At 36.2% G+C, this 17,954-nt stretch overlaps 1 protein-coding gene and 1 pseudogene across 1 annotated transcript; both read right to left on the bottom strand.

Moving 5' to 3' along the window:
• Positions 1–8,369: 8,369 nt before the first annotated feature.
• Positions 8,370–8,942, bottom strand: LOC126080362 (olfactory receptor 5D13-like; annotated as a pseudogene).
• A 2,923-nt stretch (positions 8,943–11,865) lies between these two features.
• LOC126079258 (olfactory receptor 5D13-like) lies at positions 11,866–16,630 on the bottom strand. The gene is made up of 2 exons (XM_049890181.1): positions 16,602–16,630; positions 11,866–12,808 (listed from the first exon to the last, which is right to left on the bottom strand). Exons 1-2 carry the CDS (start codon positions 16,628–16,630, stop codon positions 11,866–11,868), a joined length of 972 nt encoding a protein of 323 aa, XP_049746138.1.
• Positions 16,631–17,954: the final 1,324 nt, after the last annotated feature.

A 17,954-nucleotide genomic window follows, 5' to 3' on the forward strand; every position in this document is an offset into this window, starting at 1 on the left:
AAGATGTGAAAATAACACATTTTGTATATAAATATATATATATGTATGTATATATATATGATCTAAAAATATAAAAACAACCCCAAAAAATCCAATAACAATAAAATAAATGCTATCAAAATTGATTAAAGGCTATAAACAGACACTTTACCAAAGAAAATAAACAGCCTTCAAAAGATCACATGAAATGATATTCAGATTAGTTATTAATTTGTTGTTGTTATTAGTTGTTATTAAGTCAGCTCCAACTCATGGCAACCTTATGTACACTAGAAGAAAATATTACCGAATTCTTCCCCATCTTCATGATTCTTGGTATGTTTGAGTCCATTGTGGCAACCACTGTATCAATAAAGCTCACTGAGGATTTCTCTGGCTTCCATGGACTCTCTCCTTTACCAAACATGATGTCTTTTTCTCACAGTTGCTCTTTTCTGATGACATGTCTAAGTAAGAAAGCTGGTCTCATCATCCTCCCTTCCAAGGAGCGCTCTGGTTGCATTTCTTCTAAGACATTCCATTCTTTTGGCAGTCTTTGCCAACACCACAGTTCAAATGTATCCATTTTTCTGTCTTCTTTTTCCATTATTCAAATTTCACATGCATACGAAACAATTGAAAAAACATGACTTGTGTCAGAGGCACCTTAGTCACTAAAGTGACACCTTTGCTTTTTAAAGCTTTAAAGAGGTCTTTTGTAACAGATTTGCTTAATACAATAAGCCATTTGCTTTCTTGACTTTTGCCTCCACAGACACTGATTGTTGGTCCAAGTAGAATAAAGTTGTTGACAACTTCTTCTCCATTTATCATGATGTTGCTTATTGGTCCAATTATGAGGATTTTAGTTTCCTCAGGTTCAGGTGCAATCCATACTTAAGACTGAAGTCTTTGACCTTCTTCAGTAAGGGCTTCAAGTCATCTTCATTTCTGGCAAGCAAGGTTGTGTCATCAGTATACTGCAGGTTGTGGAGTCTGCCTTTTAATCGTGATGACTCATTCTTTTATATGCAGTCCAATGTCTCATATCATTTGTTCAGCATAAGATTGAATAAATGAGGCAAAAGGATACAACCATGCAACATATTTTTTTTCCAAATTTAAACCACAAACTATCTTCTTGTTATATTTGAACAACTGCATCTTGATCCATGTACAGGTTCCACAGAAGCATAGTTAAGTATTCTAATATACCCCTTTCTTTCAGTGTTATCCACTATTTGTTGCAATCCACACAGACAAGTGCCTTTACACAACTGATAAAATCTTTTTTGTATGCTCTGCTTTCAGCCAAGATCCATCTGACAACAGCAGTGATGGCCTTTGTTCCTGATCACCCTCTTCTGAATCTAGCTTCCGCTTCTGCCAGTTCCCTTTCACTGTACGGCTGCAGTTGCTTTTGAATTATCTTTAGCAAAATTTTGCCAGCATGTGATACGAATAATATTATTTGATAATTTTTTTTATTTATGTTACATTGCCTTTCTTTGGAAGGGACACAAATAGAGATCTCTTCCAGTAGTTTGACCAGTTAGCTGTTGAAAATTTTTTGACAAAAATGAGTAACGCTTCCAGTGTTGCATCTCTTTTTTGAAGCATCTCAATTGCTATTCTGTTAATTCCTGGGGACTCGTTTGTTTGTTTGCCCGTGCCTTCAGTGAAGCTTGAACGTCTTCCTTCTTACCAGCACTTCTTGATCCTTGATCATGTGCTACCTCCTGAAATAGTTTAACATTAACCAATGTTTTTGGTACAGTGATTCTGTATATTTTTCCCATCTTTTTTTGCTCCTTCTAGTGCCATTCAGTTATCTACCCATAAAATCCTTCAGTTTTGCAACTCAATGCTTGAATGTTCTCTTCAGTTCTTTCCACGTCAGAAATGCCTATCATGTGGGGTGGATTTGATGTAGTGAAAAACAGGTGAAAATGTGTACCACAGATTAGTAAGTAACCACAAGTAATCCCGTGCATACCTTGCTTATTGAGTAATCCATCCCTGCTGGTCATTTCCTAACTTCAGATCACTGAGAAATTCATTACACTAATCTATCTTGCCTTCTTGAGCCACACTTTGAAATAATCTGTTCAGCTCTTTTACTTCACAATTTCTTCCATCACTTAGATAATATGTGCTTAGGGTTTAATTGGCTATATCTTTTTACAGAAACTCATCACCAGGACTTTTTTCCCCATATGGCTCTACCAAAATAAACCCCTTTACTGTCAAGTTGATTTCAACTCATAACGATGCTATAGGACAGAGTAGAACTGCCCAAAGAGTTTCCAAGGAATGGCTGGTAGATTCGAATGGCTGACCATTTGTTTAGCAGCCAAGTGCTTAGCCATTGCACCGCCAGAGCCCCTTAGTGCCACTTTCGTTATTGCTGTGTTAGCTTCCATCAAGTCAGTCTCGACTCATAGTGAACATATAGGACAGGAGCAGCTGGTGTATTCAAACTACCAATCTTTTGGTTTGCAGGCAAGCTCTTAACCACTACGCCAACAGGGCAGTATGTAGGTTCAAATTTCCAACTTTGCTTTTAGTAGCTGAGAGAAGTGTGTGCTACCAAGGGACTTCTGTGATGTGTAAACCGTCTAGATATATGTTGATCTCTTAGGTGTTCTCAGTTATGTTCCTATTTTCATTCATTTATCCCTGTAGAAATGTCACACTTTCTTACTACAGTTTTGAAATAAGTTCTGATATACTGTCAAAGAGCTTAAAAATATTTTCAAGACCAAAAATAGGAACAACTACCTATGTTTGAAAGTTGTTTCCAATAACAATATGGATATCACTTAGAAACCACATACACATACGTTTTTTTGTTGTTTTAGGTGCCATCGAATTGGTTCTGACACATAGTAAACCTATGTACAATGGAAAGAAATGCTGCCCACTCCTGCGCTGACCTCAGAATCATTGTGATGCACAAGCCCATTGTTGCACCCAATTTGTCAATCCATTTTGTTGAGGGTATTCTTTTTTTTTGCTGACTCTCTGCTTTACCAAGTATGATGTTCTCCTCCAGGGAATGGTCCTTCCATATAGCATGCCCAAAGTATGTGAGACATAGCCTCGCCATCCTGGATTCTAAGGAGCATTCTGGCAATATTTATTCCTAGAGAGATTTGTTCATTCTTTTGGCAGTTTGTTGAAACATCTCAATTGGTATTCCGTCAATTTCTGAAGTCTTATTTTTTGCCAGTGCTGCCAGTGCAGCTTGGATCTCTTCCTTCATTACCATCAGTTCCTAATCATATACTTCCCCCCAAAATGGCTGAGTATCAACCAATTCTTTTTTTAGTGTTGTGACTCTATATATTCCTTCCACATTCTTTTGATGCTTCCTGTGTTGTTTAATATTTCCCCGGTAGAATCCCTCAATATTGTACCTTGAGGGTTGAATTTTTCTTTCAGTTCTTTCAGCTTCATAAAAGCTGAGCACATTCTTCCCTTTCAGTTTTCTAACTCCAGGTCTTCATACGTGTCATTATAAAACTTTACTTTGTATTTTCAAGCTGGCTTTTGAAATCTTCTGCACAGCTCTTTTACTTCATCATTTCTTCCATTTGCTTTAGCTACTCAATGTTCAGATGGATGTCAGAGGAGACTCTGAAACTTGCTCTTGAGTGTCAAGCAGCTAAAGCAAAAGGAAGAATTGATGAAGTAAAAGAAATGAAGAGAAAATGTCAAAGGACATCTCAAGAAGACAAAGTAAAGTATTATAATGACATGTGCAAAGAGCTGGAGATGGAAAACCAAAAGGGAAGAATATGCTAGGCATTTCTCAACCTGAAAGAACTAAAGAAAAAATTCAAGCCTCGAGTTGCAGTAGTGAAGGATTCCATGGGGAAAATATTAAATGGCACAGGAAGCATAAAAAGAAGATGGAAGGAATACGCAGAGTCATTATACCAAAAAGAATTAGTTGATATTCAACCATTTCAAGAGGTGGCATATGGTCAGGAACCGATGGTACTGAAGGAAGAAGTCCAAGCTGCTCTGAAGGCATTGGCAAAAAATGAGGCTCCAGGAATTGATGGAATATCAATTGAGATGTTTCAACAAACAGATGCAGCACTGGAGGTGCTCATTCATCTATGCCCAGAAATATGGAAGACGGCTTCCTGGCCAACTGACTGGAAGAGATCCATATTTATGCCTATTCCCAAGAATGATCCAGCTGAATGTGGAAATTATAGAACAATATCATTAATATCACACGCAAGCAAAATTGTGCTGAAGATCATTCAAAAACGGCTGCAGCAGTATATCAACAGGGAACTGCCAGAAATTCAGGCCAGCTTCAGAAAATTTTTTTTTTCAGAAGAGGACATGGAACCAGGGATATCATTGCTGATGTCAGATGGATCCTGGCTGAAAGCAGAGAATACCAGAACGATGTTTACCTGTGTTTTATTGACTATACAAAGGCATTCGACTGTGTGGATCATAACAAACTATGGATAACACTGCGAAGAATGGGAATTCCAGAACACTTAATTGTGCTCATGAGGAACCTTTACAAGATCAAGAGGCAGTTGTTCAGACAGAACAAGGGGATACAGATTGGTTTAAAGTCAGGAAAGGTGTGCATCAGGGTTGTATTCTTTCACCATACCTATTTAATCTGTATGCTGAACAAATAACTCGAGAAGCTGGACCATATGAAGAAGAACGGGGCATCAGGATTGGAGGAAGACTCATTAACAACCTGCGTTATGCAGATGACACAACCTTGCTTGCTGAAACTGAAGAGGACTTGAAGCACTTACCAATGAAGATGAAAGGCCACAGCCTTCAGTATGGATTACAACTCAACATAAAGAAAACAAAAATCCTCATAACTGGACCAATGAGCAACATCATGATAAATGGAGAAAAGGTTGAAGTTGTCAAGGATTTCATTTTACTTCAATCCATAATCAACGGACATGGAAGCAGCAGTCAAGAAATCAAAAGATGCATTGCTTTGGGTAAATCTGCTGCAAAGGACCTCTTCAAAGTGTTGAAGAGCAAAGATGTCACCCTGAAGACTAAGGTGCGCCTGACCCAAGCCATGGTATTTTCAATCACATTACATGCATGTGAAAGCTGGACAATGAATAAGGAAGACCGAAGAAGAGTTGACACCTTTGAATTGTGATTTTGGCAAAGAATATTGAATATACCATGGATTGCCAAAAGAACGAACAAATCTGTCTTGGAAGAAGTGCAACCAGAATGCTCCTTAGAGGCAAGAATGGCAAGACTGCATCTTACATACTTTGGACATGTTGTCAGGAGGGGTCAGTCCCTGGCGAATGACATCATGCTTGGCAGAGTACAGGGTCAGCGGAAAAAAGGAAGATCCTCAAGAAGGTGGATTGACATGGTGGCTGCAACAATGAGCTCAAGCATAACAACAGTTGTAAGGATGGCACAGGACCAGGCAGTGTTTTGTTCTGTTGTGCATAGGGTCGCTATGACTTGGAACCGACTTGACAGCACCTAACAACAACTCAGTGTTCAAGAGAAAATTTTGGAGTCTCTTCTGACATCAATTTTGGTCTTTTCTTTCTTTCCTATCTTTTTAGTGACCTTTTGCTTTCTTCATTTATAAAACATCCTGATGTCATTCCTCAACTCCTCTGGTCTTTGGTCATTAGTGTTTAACACACCATAGCTATTCTTGTGGTGTTCTAAATTTAGGTAGGATATACTCAAGGTTGCATTTTGGCTCTTGTGAACTTGTTTCAATTTTCATCAGTTTCAACTTGAACTTGCATGTGAGTAATTGATGATCTGTTCTACAGTCAGCCCCTGGCCTTGTTCTGACTACTGATATTGAGCTTTTCCATCTTCTCTTTCCACAAATGTAGTTGATTTGATTCCTGTGTATTCAGTCTAGCGAGGTCCACATATATAGTCACCACTTAAATTGGTAACAAAAGATATTTGCAATGAAGAGGTTGTTGGTCTTGCAAAATTCAATCACACAATCTCCAGCTTTGTTCCTCTCACCAAAGCCACATTTTCCAACTACCGATCCTTCATCTTTGTTTCCAACTTTCCCATTCCAGTCAGCAGTAATTATCAAGTGCATCCTAATTGCATGTTTGATCAATTTCAGACTGCAGAAGTTGGTAAATATCTTCGATTTCTTCATCTTTTGCCTTAGTGGTTGGTATGTAAATTTGAATAATAGTCCTATTCACTTGTCTTCCTTGTAGGCGTATGAATATTATCCTATCACTGACACTGTTGTACTTCAGGATAGATCTTGGAATGTTCTTTTTGACTACAAATTCGATGTCGTCCATCTTCAAGTTGTCATTCCTGGCATAGTAGATCATATAACTGTCTGATTTTAAATGGCCAGCACCAGTCCATTTCAGCTCACTACTGCCAAGAATATTGATGTTTAACATTCCATTTCATTTTTGAAGATTTCCAATTTTCCTAGATTCATACTTTGTACATTCCGTGTTCTGATTATTAATGGATGTTTGCAGCTGCTTCTTCTCATTTTGAGTAGTGCCACATCAGCAAATTAAGGTCCCTAAAGCTTTACTCCATCCACATTATTAAGGTCAACTCTACTTTGAGGAGGCATCTCCTCCCCAGTTCTCGTTCTGTCATATTTATCTACAAAATCAAAGAAGAATATTTTCCATAGGGTAATATTTATTTTATGAGTTCTAGCCAAATACTGTCTCGTATATGGCCAGAGGATGAGCCCCTCAGGTTGGAATGCACTCAAAATTAAACTGGGAGGAGCTGCATCCTCAAAGTATAGTCAACCTTTATAAGAACAGAGCAGAGTTTTGTTCTGTTGTGCATAGGGTCTCTATGAGTCAGAACTGACTAGATGGGATCTAACAATACAACAATAATAATAAAAATATTAAATTGGTAGAACAGAGAAAAATTATTTATAACGATTGCAAAACATATGGAAAAACCTCTGACACATGATATTCATCTTCATTATTTTTTAGAATTACTGGTAAAATACGTGATATTCACAACCATATATGAATTTTGAAAATCAGACTCAATCTTCACAGCCATGGACATTGGGCTCATCTTAGGAATACAACATAGAAAACACCGACTCTCTGGACTTGGACAGTAAGTTTCAATTGAGTTTCATTGGGGATACTTTTAGATTCAGACCCATAAATATGTTTTCTCACCACTTTATAGCTGCCCTTGGTTATTATCACAGGCTTGTGCCTGTAGAAAAGATATAGCCCAAAGATCAATTCCTCAGCATTTCCTCTACTATGGTAATACATAAGGCCTTACCATTACTCAGCTAGATTATGGTCACATGTTCAAGCCAAATGCCTCACCTTTAAAGTATTGTATGTGACATTGCCACAGTAATTTTCCAAGATCTCTTTATATTAACAGTCAATGTAACATAACAGTCTTTATGTTTTCATTAGGAATGCATGAATTCTACATTTTTCTGTAGAACTTTCCAACTATCCCAGGTCTATGCATTCAGCCTCATTATGCCTAATTTGTAGTTTTCTGGTCATGGTTAATTTATCCAGCTCCCTTAAACAGAAAAAGGTCATTTGATATATTTTATTTTTCCATTTGTTCTCTATCTTGTAATGCTTTATTTTTCCATTTGCTACTATAAACATTAGAGTTGTTTCTTTGTCTATTTACAAACAATAATGTTTAAACATCACAATTATCATATGTTGTATCCTATAATTTTCAAATATATTTGTTCTTGTCAGCTATTTCTTCAGGGATGTCATTTGAAAAATAGGAAGAATAGTGAGAAACATCTTGAGGTCTCAGCCTAAATAAGTGTATTTAATGACAGACTTCCACGTGTGTTTAGCTTCTAGGGAGATTATTAAAACTCAATATTATCTTCACCATCATTATCTAAAATAGAATCAAGTTATTAAGAGGAATCAGAAAGTAATGTTCATGTGATTACCTGAATCTAAGGAGTTAGTTTTGAGGATCAGCGTATGGATTCATTAAAAATTTTTCTGATCTGTTTTCAGCTCTTTTGTATACATCCGACCTTTTCTTAAGCATGACTCCAACCATAGTATGAGCAGTGAATCTGTAATACAGACCTCTTCCACTGACCACTGTAGTGTCCAATGGGAAATGACAAAATATACTTTCTTTGACATTACTTGAAAACAAGTGAATCAGAATGTACCATTTTAGTATTAACCCAGAGAAGCTGTAAGTTATGCTGGGAATTATAAACCAAGGAACATGTAATATTAAATTGATTTAGAGCATAATTATATATTTATTTAACAAAATTGAAGAAGCACAGATATGCTTACTTATGTCTTAACGATGTATGTATAGTTATATATAGACAAGAATTATACTCAGTGAGAAAGGAGTTTGGTGATGACTAACTGCCTGACTGTGTTCTTCACACCTTTGTTCCTAAGTCTGTAGATTAAAAGGTTCAGCATGGGGATCATGACTGTGAAAAACACAGTGGCAACTTTGACCGGGAGCCAGGAGCTTTTGGAGTTGGGCACACAGTAGAGCAGAAGGATGGTCCCATGGATGATGATGATGGCAGTCAGGTGGGAGGCACAGGTGAAGAAGGCTTTATGGAGTCCACAAGAAGACATCTTGATGGAAGTGACAGCAATGAAAATGTAGGAAGTGAGGATAATCAGGCAGCTACTAGTCTCATTGCACATACAAAAGATTAAACATGCCATCTGACTGAAGTAAGGGTCAGAGAAGAAGACAGATAGGATGGCATAATACTCAGAGCAAAAGTGATTTAGGATATTTGAGCCACAGAAGGATAGTTCCACAAGAGAATATGTGAGTGACAGGGAACATATCCCACCCCTTGTGTAGCACCCAGCTACCAGGAAGGCACAGAGCTTACGAGACATGCTTTCTCTTTAGGGCAAGGGGTTACAAACAGCCACGGTCATGTCTGTTTCAATAATCCCATTATAATTATAATTTTATAGTTAATTTTTCATTCTTTATACATTGTATTTATATTTGTGTACATGTATTTATGTAGAAACACACTTAACATTACATGATAAATAATTTTATACTCAGCAGTATTATATCCTGAATATGCTTTCATCTGGGTTCTAGGGCAGTGGAGATCTGTTAGGTATCTTGATTGTGGCTGTAAATCTAGCTGTATTTTTCAGTATAGTCAGAAAGTGTACAGTTATGATACTTTAAATCCATCTATGCAATTTCTCATTTAGCACATTAATGGAAAAAAAAAAAAAAAAAACAGGGAAAGAAGAAAGAGGTTTAAAGGTTGACCAAATAAACTCCTACCATGTTGGTTCCTTGACCAGAAAATCTTAGGATATGGGCCTAGGCAGCAGCATTTGAAAACATATATCAAAATTAAAGGGATTGGAGATTCTACCCAGCCACCCAGTGCCCTCGAGTTGGAGATTCTAGTTCAGCTAATATTGGTGGATTTAGCCAAATTTGTGGTCTAAATATAAATTGCTAGTTCAGCTTCATGTTTACAAGTGTTGTTGGCTGCCGCCCAGTAGGCCCCAATTCATAGTAACCTATGTACAATTGAACAAAGCGCTTCCTGGTTCAGAACCATCCCCATGATCTACTGTAGAGCAGACAACTTTCTATTGTGATCCACAGGGTTTTCATTAGCTGAATATGAGAAATATATTTCCAAGTCTGGGAGCTCAACTGAAACTTGGTCAATGTAAGAGTAACACAAAAGCCACAACTGAAAAACAGATGGTGAGTGTGCATGTGCATGTTATTTTTAATAAAGAATGACTACCAAAAAATTTCCCACTGGTTTTAAGTATGCAAGTTATGTTATTTTCTATGCATGACCCACATTAGCTCAGTTACCTAGAGTATCTGTTGAAGTCAAGCCAGGAATTAAATCACTGAAAACAGACCTTTAAAATCTAAGCAAAAGGCTACTTTAAAACAGGCCACTGAAGGCAAAACCTTTTTTGCTCCCTTTTTTTCAGGTTTCTCAGTTTGGTTCATAAGCCAAAATTTAAAGGATAAATATACCTCAGGTTTGTATGAGTCTAACAGCTTTGTATAACAAGTTCTTTTTTTTTTTTTTTTTAAATTATTCCTTTAAGACATTACTATGTTGCAATTTTAAATTCTAGCCTTCCAAATTTTGTTTGGGATTCTATACAGGTTTTGGTCAAGGAAAGGGGCTAACTTGTTTTCATCCTCCAATTTGTGGTTTCCTTATAATTTTAAATTGTTGATTTCATAAGCTCTAAACATGGATTTAGATCAGAATCCCAGACTGAGGGTTCTCCAACAGAAGGGTACAGGGTTTCAGTAGATAGACATATGCACACATAAGCAAAGGTATAAAGGAAATGGGGATAGTCATTAAGGGTGACATGCCATCATCTTGGGTTAAAGTACCGAAGTATTTCAACAACTATTACAAGTTCAAAGGTTAAAACTGTATTTAAAAAGTAGATGCTAAATACTCTGAATCAAATAATCCATAAGAATTCCTCACCTTTTAACTTTGAATTTAACCCTTTTTCCATTGAGTTGAATGCAACTCATGGTGACCCTTTTTGTTACAGAGTAGAACTGCTCCATTGGGATTTCATGGCTGTAATCTTTATAGGAGCAAATCACCAGGCCTTTCTTCCTTAGGGCTCTTGGAGTTTAAGCTGCCAACCTTTAGGTTAGTAGTCAAGTGTAAACAGTTTGCAGCACCCAAGGCCCCTTCTTCGGATTTAGTCATGCAATTTTCTTTCAGTGATAGAAGGTTCACTGTTGAGACTCAAACAGGGACTTGAAGTACACTTTTGTTGGTGAGCATACTTTATTGTGGCACTGTTTTCAACATAGACCATTAGCCTACTGGACCAAGGAAGTAACATATATACAGGTTTATAAAGTGAAGGTTAGCTAATCGAGAAGCCCACTTTTGACACATAAGTGGCCTAGCTGGTATTACCAAAGCTACTTCAATCAAGCCACTGATGTAGAATAAATTATGCATATTGTTGCTTACCACTGAGAGTTTATGATTGTTTGTTTTACATTAATAAAGGGCTGATGCCCAAATACATCTGTGGATTTCATCAATGCTAATATCCTCAATGTTATGTTTTTCTATTTTGGGGTAATCGAGATAAAAGATATATGGTATATCTTTATATTATTTCCTACAACTGAAAAATAACATAAATGCAGTAATATTTTCAAGTAAAATATAATAAGTAAATAAATCACAGCCCTGTTAATGTAAGTGACAAAAATAGAGTCATGACCATATATTTCTAAATTGTGTATTGTTTTCTGGTGATCTAGTACATTGAGGAAAATACAATTTATTTTACCAGATATAATTTAAATGCACCAGACTGTGATTACTGTGGGGAAAAGAGACTTCTTTCTTTTTGTTACCCTAGGAATCTTCCAATGCAAAGGTAGTCCATTCAGAATTAAATTAACATTTTTAATAAACACTTAGAGACCTATGCCAAACAGCTCTTACTGTATTAGTTTATAACATGGACAAAATGTCCTCATTGTTAGCTATAATTTTAGATCACCTAAAAAAATTCCATATGTCATATAACTTAAAACTAGTTGAAGATTGGCTTGGGCAAGTTCATGGTCATGTATAATAACAAAGAAACTTTTCATGGCAGTTTCTGAATAAAAGACTTAGTTTAATTGGTCTGAATTTTACTTTCTAATAGTATTTGTAGTATTAATGTTATTTTACAAAACAGTAAAGTGAACAGATATTGAAATGTGAGCTGAAAAGTTGTCATAGATTCAGTTTCGGGTATGCTATTGATTAATTCTCACCAGTATTCTCATTAAGAAAAAAACTAAATATGTACAGATTTAGATTTTAAAACAGAATAATTTGGTATTGATTAACTTCCTGACTGTCTCCTTCACATCTTTATTCCTAAGGCTGTAAATCAGGGGGTTCAGCATGGGGATGACCACCGTGTAAAACACAGAGGCCACCTTGACCATGAGCCATGAGCCCTTGGAATTAGGTACACAGTAGAGAAAAAGGATGGTTCCATGGAAAATGGTAATAGCAGTTAGGTGGGAGGCACAGGTGGAGAAGGCTTTGTGGTGTCTTCCAGTTGAAGACACCTTCATTACAATGAGGACTATAGAAGCATAGGAAGTAAGAATGATCACCAGGCTGCTTATTTCATTGAATGTGGCCGACACCAAAATGATCTTCTGACTAATGTAGGGGTCAGAACAGGATACAGCAACAATGGCAGCATGCTCACAGACAAAGTTGTTTATGAAATTGGTCCCACAGAAAGACAATGTCAACAGAAAGTAGGTGACTATCAAGGAACATACTATACTCCAAGAGTAGGAGACAGCCACCAAAAAGTAACAAAGCTTGGGGGACATTGCAACCGTATAGAGCAAGGGGTTACAAACTGCCACAAATCGATCATAAGCCATCACTGCCAACATGAATGTTTCTGACACCACAAATATACAAGCCAAGAAGAATTGCATGATGCACCCTGTGAAGGAGATGGTTCTGTCTTCCACAACCAGGTTTTCTAGCAGTTTGGGTGTAACTACTGAAGAGTAACAGAAATCAACAAATGACAAGTGGCTGAGGAAAAAGTACATGGGGGTGTGGAGTTTGGGATCGATCCTGATGATTAAAATCATGCCCAGATTCCCAACAACAGTGACCATGTAGATGGTCAGGAAGACGATGAAGAAGGGCACCTGGAGGTCTGGGTATTCTGAGAAGCCCAAGAGGATGAATGTGGCTCCAGCACTTTGATTTTCTTGTTTCCTAATGAGAAAATAAGAAATCTGACTATTCTGAGAAACAAAACTTGAATTAGGCAGTAGAAAATGGAAAAAATATGTCAGGCTTATTAAGTGTTTATAAAGATTTTGTGAAAAATACGTGTTTGCCCTGTTACTTTATTTGAATAATTAGAACTTACTAATATCACATTTACACAGTGAGTATTAATTTTGTACAAGTGGAATATTAAAGAACAAAATTGGAAGAATAATAACCAAAAGAGAACAGACCCTGATATATTTCAAAAAATCAAAATTATTATACTTAGAGGAAACTGACTTTATGGGAGAGGCCACTTTGTCTCTTAGCATGAATCTGAATTTCCTGAAAATACTTGTTTTATAGCAAATACATATAAAGAATTTCTGTAGTTTCTTCCAGTCTCCCCTCTTCATCCATGAGCAATTAACAAGAAATTTTGAATTTTTTTAACATTAACAACACAGGATAATGGACAAGATAAAAATTTCTTGACTGGGCTCTTTTCCTTTTCAGAAAATTCATTAACCTACTAATCCAACACTCTCAACATATTCTATAGTTCTGCAGTAGAAGACTACTGGATTTTTTTACTTATCACAAAATATTTTTACTTTTAAGTATTATTCTTCAATTCATATCATATCATTCTTCATCAGGTGCTCACCACAAAATATGGACTATGTAATCTTTGATAAAAATAGCTGAAGCAATAGGTTATATAAATCTGTTCCTTGCCAATGTGGCAGATTTGGGGAAGATACGTAAGTGATAAATAGTAAAAACTGTGAAAGTACCAGACACATATTAAATGTTATCTTACAACAAAAATAAGTACTTTCATTCTGAATCAAGTTTTAAGCAATCAAAGGACAAATGTCAGGCTAGAGACCCACCTCAAACAGCATACCATGATATGCCTGATGTCGCTGGTACAGAACCTCAAACATGAAAAACTGGTATTCAGTATCAAGTACAGTTGGTTGGGTTCGTTTTTATCCCTGGTTGCTCATGATGACACTCTGTAGTTTTCTTTTTAAATGGTGCCAAAAGTCAACATATGGAGTTGGGCCGTACCTAAATAGACTTAGAGTATGAGAAATTCTTGCAGGCCACTCTACAGCAGAAGTCAAGGGAGTCCCTGTATTCTCAGAGAAGTACTCCTAGGCTCCATGAAAAGAACAGAAGGGAAACTTGAACTCTTTCTGAACCTGGCGGCATAGCCCTCAAAGCTATTTTCTCCTGAGTACTCCCAGCCTCTTCCCTATAGCACTGGAAAAATAAGAATTAATCCTTTTATATACTTAGTACCTATAAGCTTAGTTATTTACTGATGACCACAGATACAGAGGACATCTCTCATCCCTCTTTCATAATCTCCATATGAACCCACTTGTCATGGTTTCTGACACATGTCCTATTCTTCCCCATCCACTGATATCATTCTGTCGTGCTCTCTGGAAATAAATGACGTATCGGTCACCAAGCAAGGACTTGAAGCACTTACTGATGAAGGTCAAAGAGCACAACCTTCAGTATGGATTACATCGAAACATAAAGAAAACAAAAATCCTCACAACTGGACCAATAACCAACATCATGATAAATGGAAAAAAGATTGAAGTTGCTAAGGATTTCATTTTTCTTGGACCCACAATCAACAGCCGTAGAAGCAGCAGTCAAGAAATCAAAAAAAGGCATTAAGTTGGGCAAATCTGATACAAAAGAACTCTTTAAATCGTTAAAAAGCAAAGATGTCAGATTGAAGACTAAGGTACACCTCACCCAAGCATGGTGTTTTCAATTGTCTCATATGCATGCAAAAGCTCTGATGATGAATAAGGAAGACTGAAGAAGAATTGATGCCTTTCAATTGTAGAGTTGGTGAAGGATATTGAATATACCATGGGCTGCCAAAAGGATAAACAAATCTGTCTTGGAAGACGTACAAACAGCATGTTTCTTAGAAGCAAGGATGGAGAGACTATGTCTTACATACTTTGGACATGATATCAGGAGAGATCAGTCCCTGCAGAAGGACATCATGTTTGGTAGAGCATCAGCGAAAAAGAGAAAAAACTCTCACCAAGATGGATTGACAAAGTGGCTATAACAAAGGGCCCAAGCATAATAAAGATTGTGACGATGGATCAGGACTGGGCAGTGTTTCATTCTGTTATACCTAGGGTCATTATGAATAGGAACCGAGTAGACGTACCTAACAACACCAAAGTAAGGGGATTCATAGATGCTTCCTTATTTATACCTTTCACAGGTTGAAGATTGGTTATTTGTAAAGTTATCACCAGGTCTAATGTTGTCCATGAAGCCCAGGAGTTGAATAAACCCATGCTATTTTATCGATGACTACTATCATTTTTTTGCTGTTCATTATCGTCCTGGTAATAGTATTGAAAGTGGTGATTAGGATGTGGAAGCATTCACTGGCAATCTGATTATTTTCACTTAGGCATTGGTTTCTCCACTGTCTGAACAGGACTGACAGAAATACGGCTGGATTTTATTTAATCACTCCTAGTCTACTTTTTTTTTGTTTTTTAGTCTACTTTAGTCTAAGATGTAACAATGATTATAAGGATGGCACAGGACCGGGCAATCACTATGAGTCGAGACTGATTCGACGGCATCTAACAACAACAAGTCTAAGATGTGGAACATTTGATAGTGTAGTAGTTAAGAGCTATAGCTGCTAACCAAAAGGTTGGGAGTTCAAATCCACCAGTTGCTCCTTGGAAACTGTATGGGGCAGTTCCACTCTGTCCTATAGGGTCAGTATGAGTTGGAATCAACTCGATGGCAACTGGTTTTGATTTTTCTTTTTTTTAAGTCTAGGATGTATAACTACATTTTCTCCATTATGAATTACCATCACTTTATATCTCTCTAGTATTATCAGGTTTGGGCATGTAGGAAAAACATCTCTCAAAGGCTAATTCCTCAACCATTCCTTTGCTACCTTTCTATATAAGGTTACTACCATTCTATGTAAAGTGCTAATCAGCTAGATTATGGCCACATATTTTCATACAAACATCTCAATTTTATTTTAAGGATTTTTCTCAATAATCCTGTGCCGCGTGCCAAAATAATTTTCCATGATCACCGTAGCCTAAGAGTCAATGTCTTTTAAGATCTAAGTGAATACATGTTGTCAGGGTACCTTTTCCAAAACTCTCCAAGGTCTGTGTATTCAGCCTTAACTTCATTACCACTGTCACCTGCTTCTCTTATAGTGAATTTATCCAACTCTGTTAAGCAGCACGTGTTCATTTGCATGAAGTATATTTTCCCATTTTATCTCCTCTCTCATAATGGCTTATTTTTCCCTCTAATATTGTAGATATTATATATTTTTCTTATCCTCTGTATACATGCAGACTTTAAGATTTATAGCTTACAATTACCATATGCTTTATCCTATATTTTATAAATATATTGGTTGCTGTCACCTTCTTTCTCAGGCATTACAGAAATTTTGAGGTAAATGCTCACATTTGATTATTTATTAACCGAACATCTATTACAGTCGTGAGTACCTGATGAGAAAGCCAAGAAAATCATTGAAAGGAAGGATGTATAAAGGCATAATACCTGGAGGCCTCTCCAAGCCAACTGACTAGATTTTAATGGACACATGTGTTTGTCCATTCAATGGACACATGAGTTTGTTTCCTGCAAAGATTAGCATAACTCAATATTTTATCTGATTTCTATTTTATAATAAAATTATATTTTATTTTTAAAGTGAAATAAAACAAGTATTGAATAAACTCACCTAAGCACAGAAGCACTTGAATGATTCATTGATCGGAGATTCCTTTGCTAACTTTGATGAACCCAAGAATTCTCCTGACTTATTCTATTAGAGTAGATATCGACCTAAAATAGTAGCAGGGGTCCATAATATACAAACATATTTTTTAATATTTCATATAAACAATATTTATTATTTCATATAAACAACTTTTCTTCAAACTTTATGAACATCCAGTGTAAGCAGACAGAGGCAGGTCAAACAGCTAATTTCTGGCGCCAAATTGTGTTAAATATATATCATCATGACCAATGAAATGTAGCCAAAGAGAATATCATGAAAGCATTGGCTTGGAGTCCATGATTTGAACAATTAGATAACGCTGTCCCATTTGATATCTTGTTATGGGTTATTTTTTTAAAGCTCTAGGGACATCATTAGCTTTACCCCATTCATCTTATAGGAAAAAAAAAAAAAAAAGCAATGAACCAGACTGAATACATCTTGATTTTATACACATATAAATTACAGAAATGTGCAAGGTAAAAATTCTGCTATAAAACAACGATAAAGTTATTTGTTTATTTGCTTTATTGGTAGTTTACTCATAATATAAAATTATATTTTTAATTCTATTACTCATTGTATTACAAGAATATGGATAAATATAATTGACTTTAAACTTATAAATTATAGTATTTTTGTAGATAGCTTTAGATTTTATGTAAGTTATCACGATGCCTGTGAGTAGAAACAGTTTTAATGTTTTCCTTCATATCATCATGGCTATATTTTTCTTGTTTAATTGCAGTTGCCAATATATGTGTGGAGTAGAAATTATGGGAGTAGGCCTCTTTGCCTTACTCTCAATTTAAGGGAGAAGCATTCAATATTTCACCTTATAGTACTATGTCAGGTATAAGCACTTTCGTAGAAACTCTTTTTCAGCTTTAAGAAGACTCTATTTACTAGTTTTAGCACAATAGTAGTACACCAAAGAAGAAAAAGCGTACAATCTTTTCGATAGGTGCAGAAAAAAAAACATATCACAAAACGTACCATCCATTTTTCATGAAAAAAAAATTTTTTTTTTTTTTTTTTTTTTAAAGAACCTGCAAACTAGGAACAAAACGAAGCCTCCTTAGTCTGAGGAATCTCTTAAAAATTGTATTTATTGCAGAAGACTGTTTTTCTTCCTAAGATCAGGAAAATGTGTCGACTTTCACCAGTTCCACTTAACACTGTATTTGAGGTTTTAAACGATGCAAAACTACAAGTAAATAAAGTCCTCCATGCGAAGTGATCATTTATGAGTAAAAATCCAATGTCATCTATATACACAAAAGTTAGAGCTCAAAATTAACTTAATAATGA

Source organism: Elephas maximus, chromosome 7 (genome assembly GCF_024166365.1).
Source record: "Elephas maximus indicus isolate mEleMax1 chromosome 7, mEleMax1 primary haplotype, whole genome shotgun sequence".
In the NCBI taxonomy this organism is placed as follows: Eukaryota; Metazoa; Chordata; class Mammalia; order Proboscidea; family Elephantidae; genus Elephas; species Elephas maximus.

Excerpts from the sequence above, each read along its gene's own strand:
- LOC126079258 (XM_049890181.1), bottom strand. The coding sequence starts at position 16,630 with ATGAATCATTCAAGTGCTTCTGTGCTTAG. Across the intron at positions 12,809-16,601 it reads TCAAGTGCTTCTGTGCTTAG|GAAACAAGAAAATCAAAGTG; the intron begins GTGAGTTTATTC and ends TTTTCTCATTAG.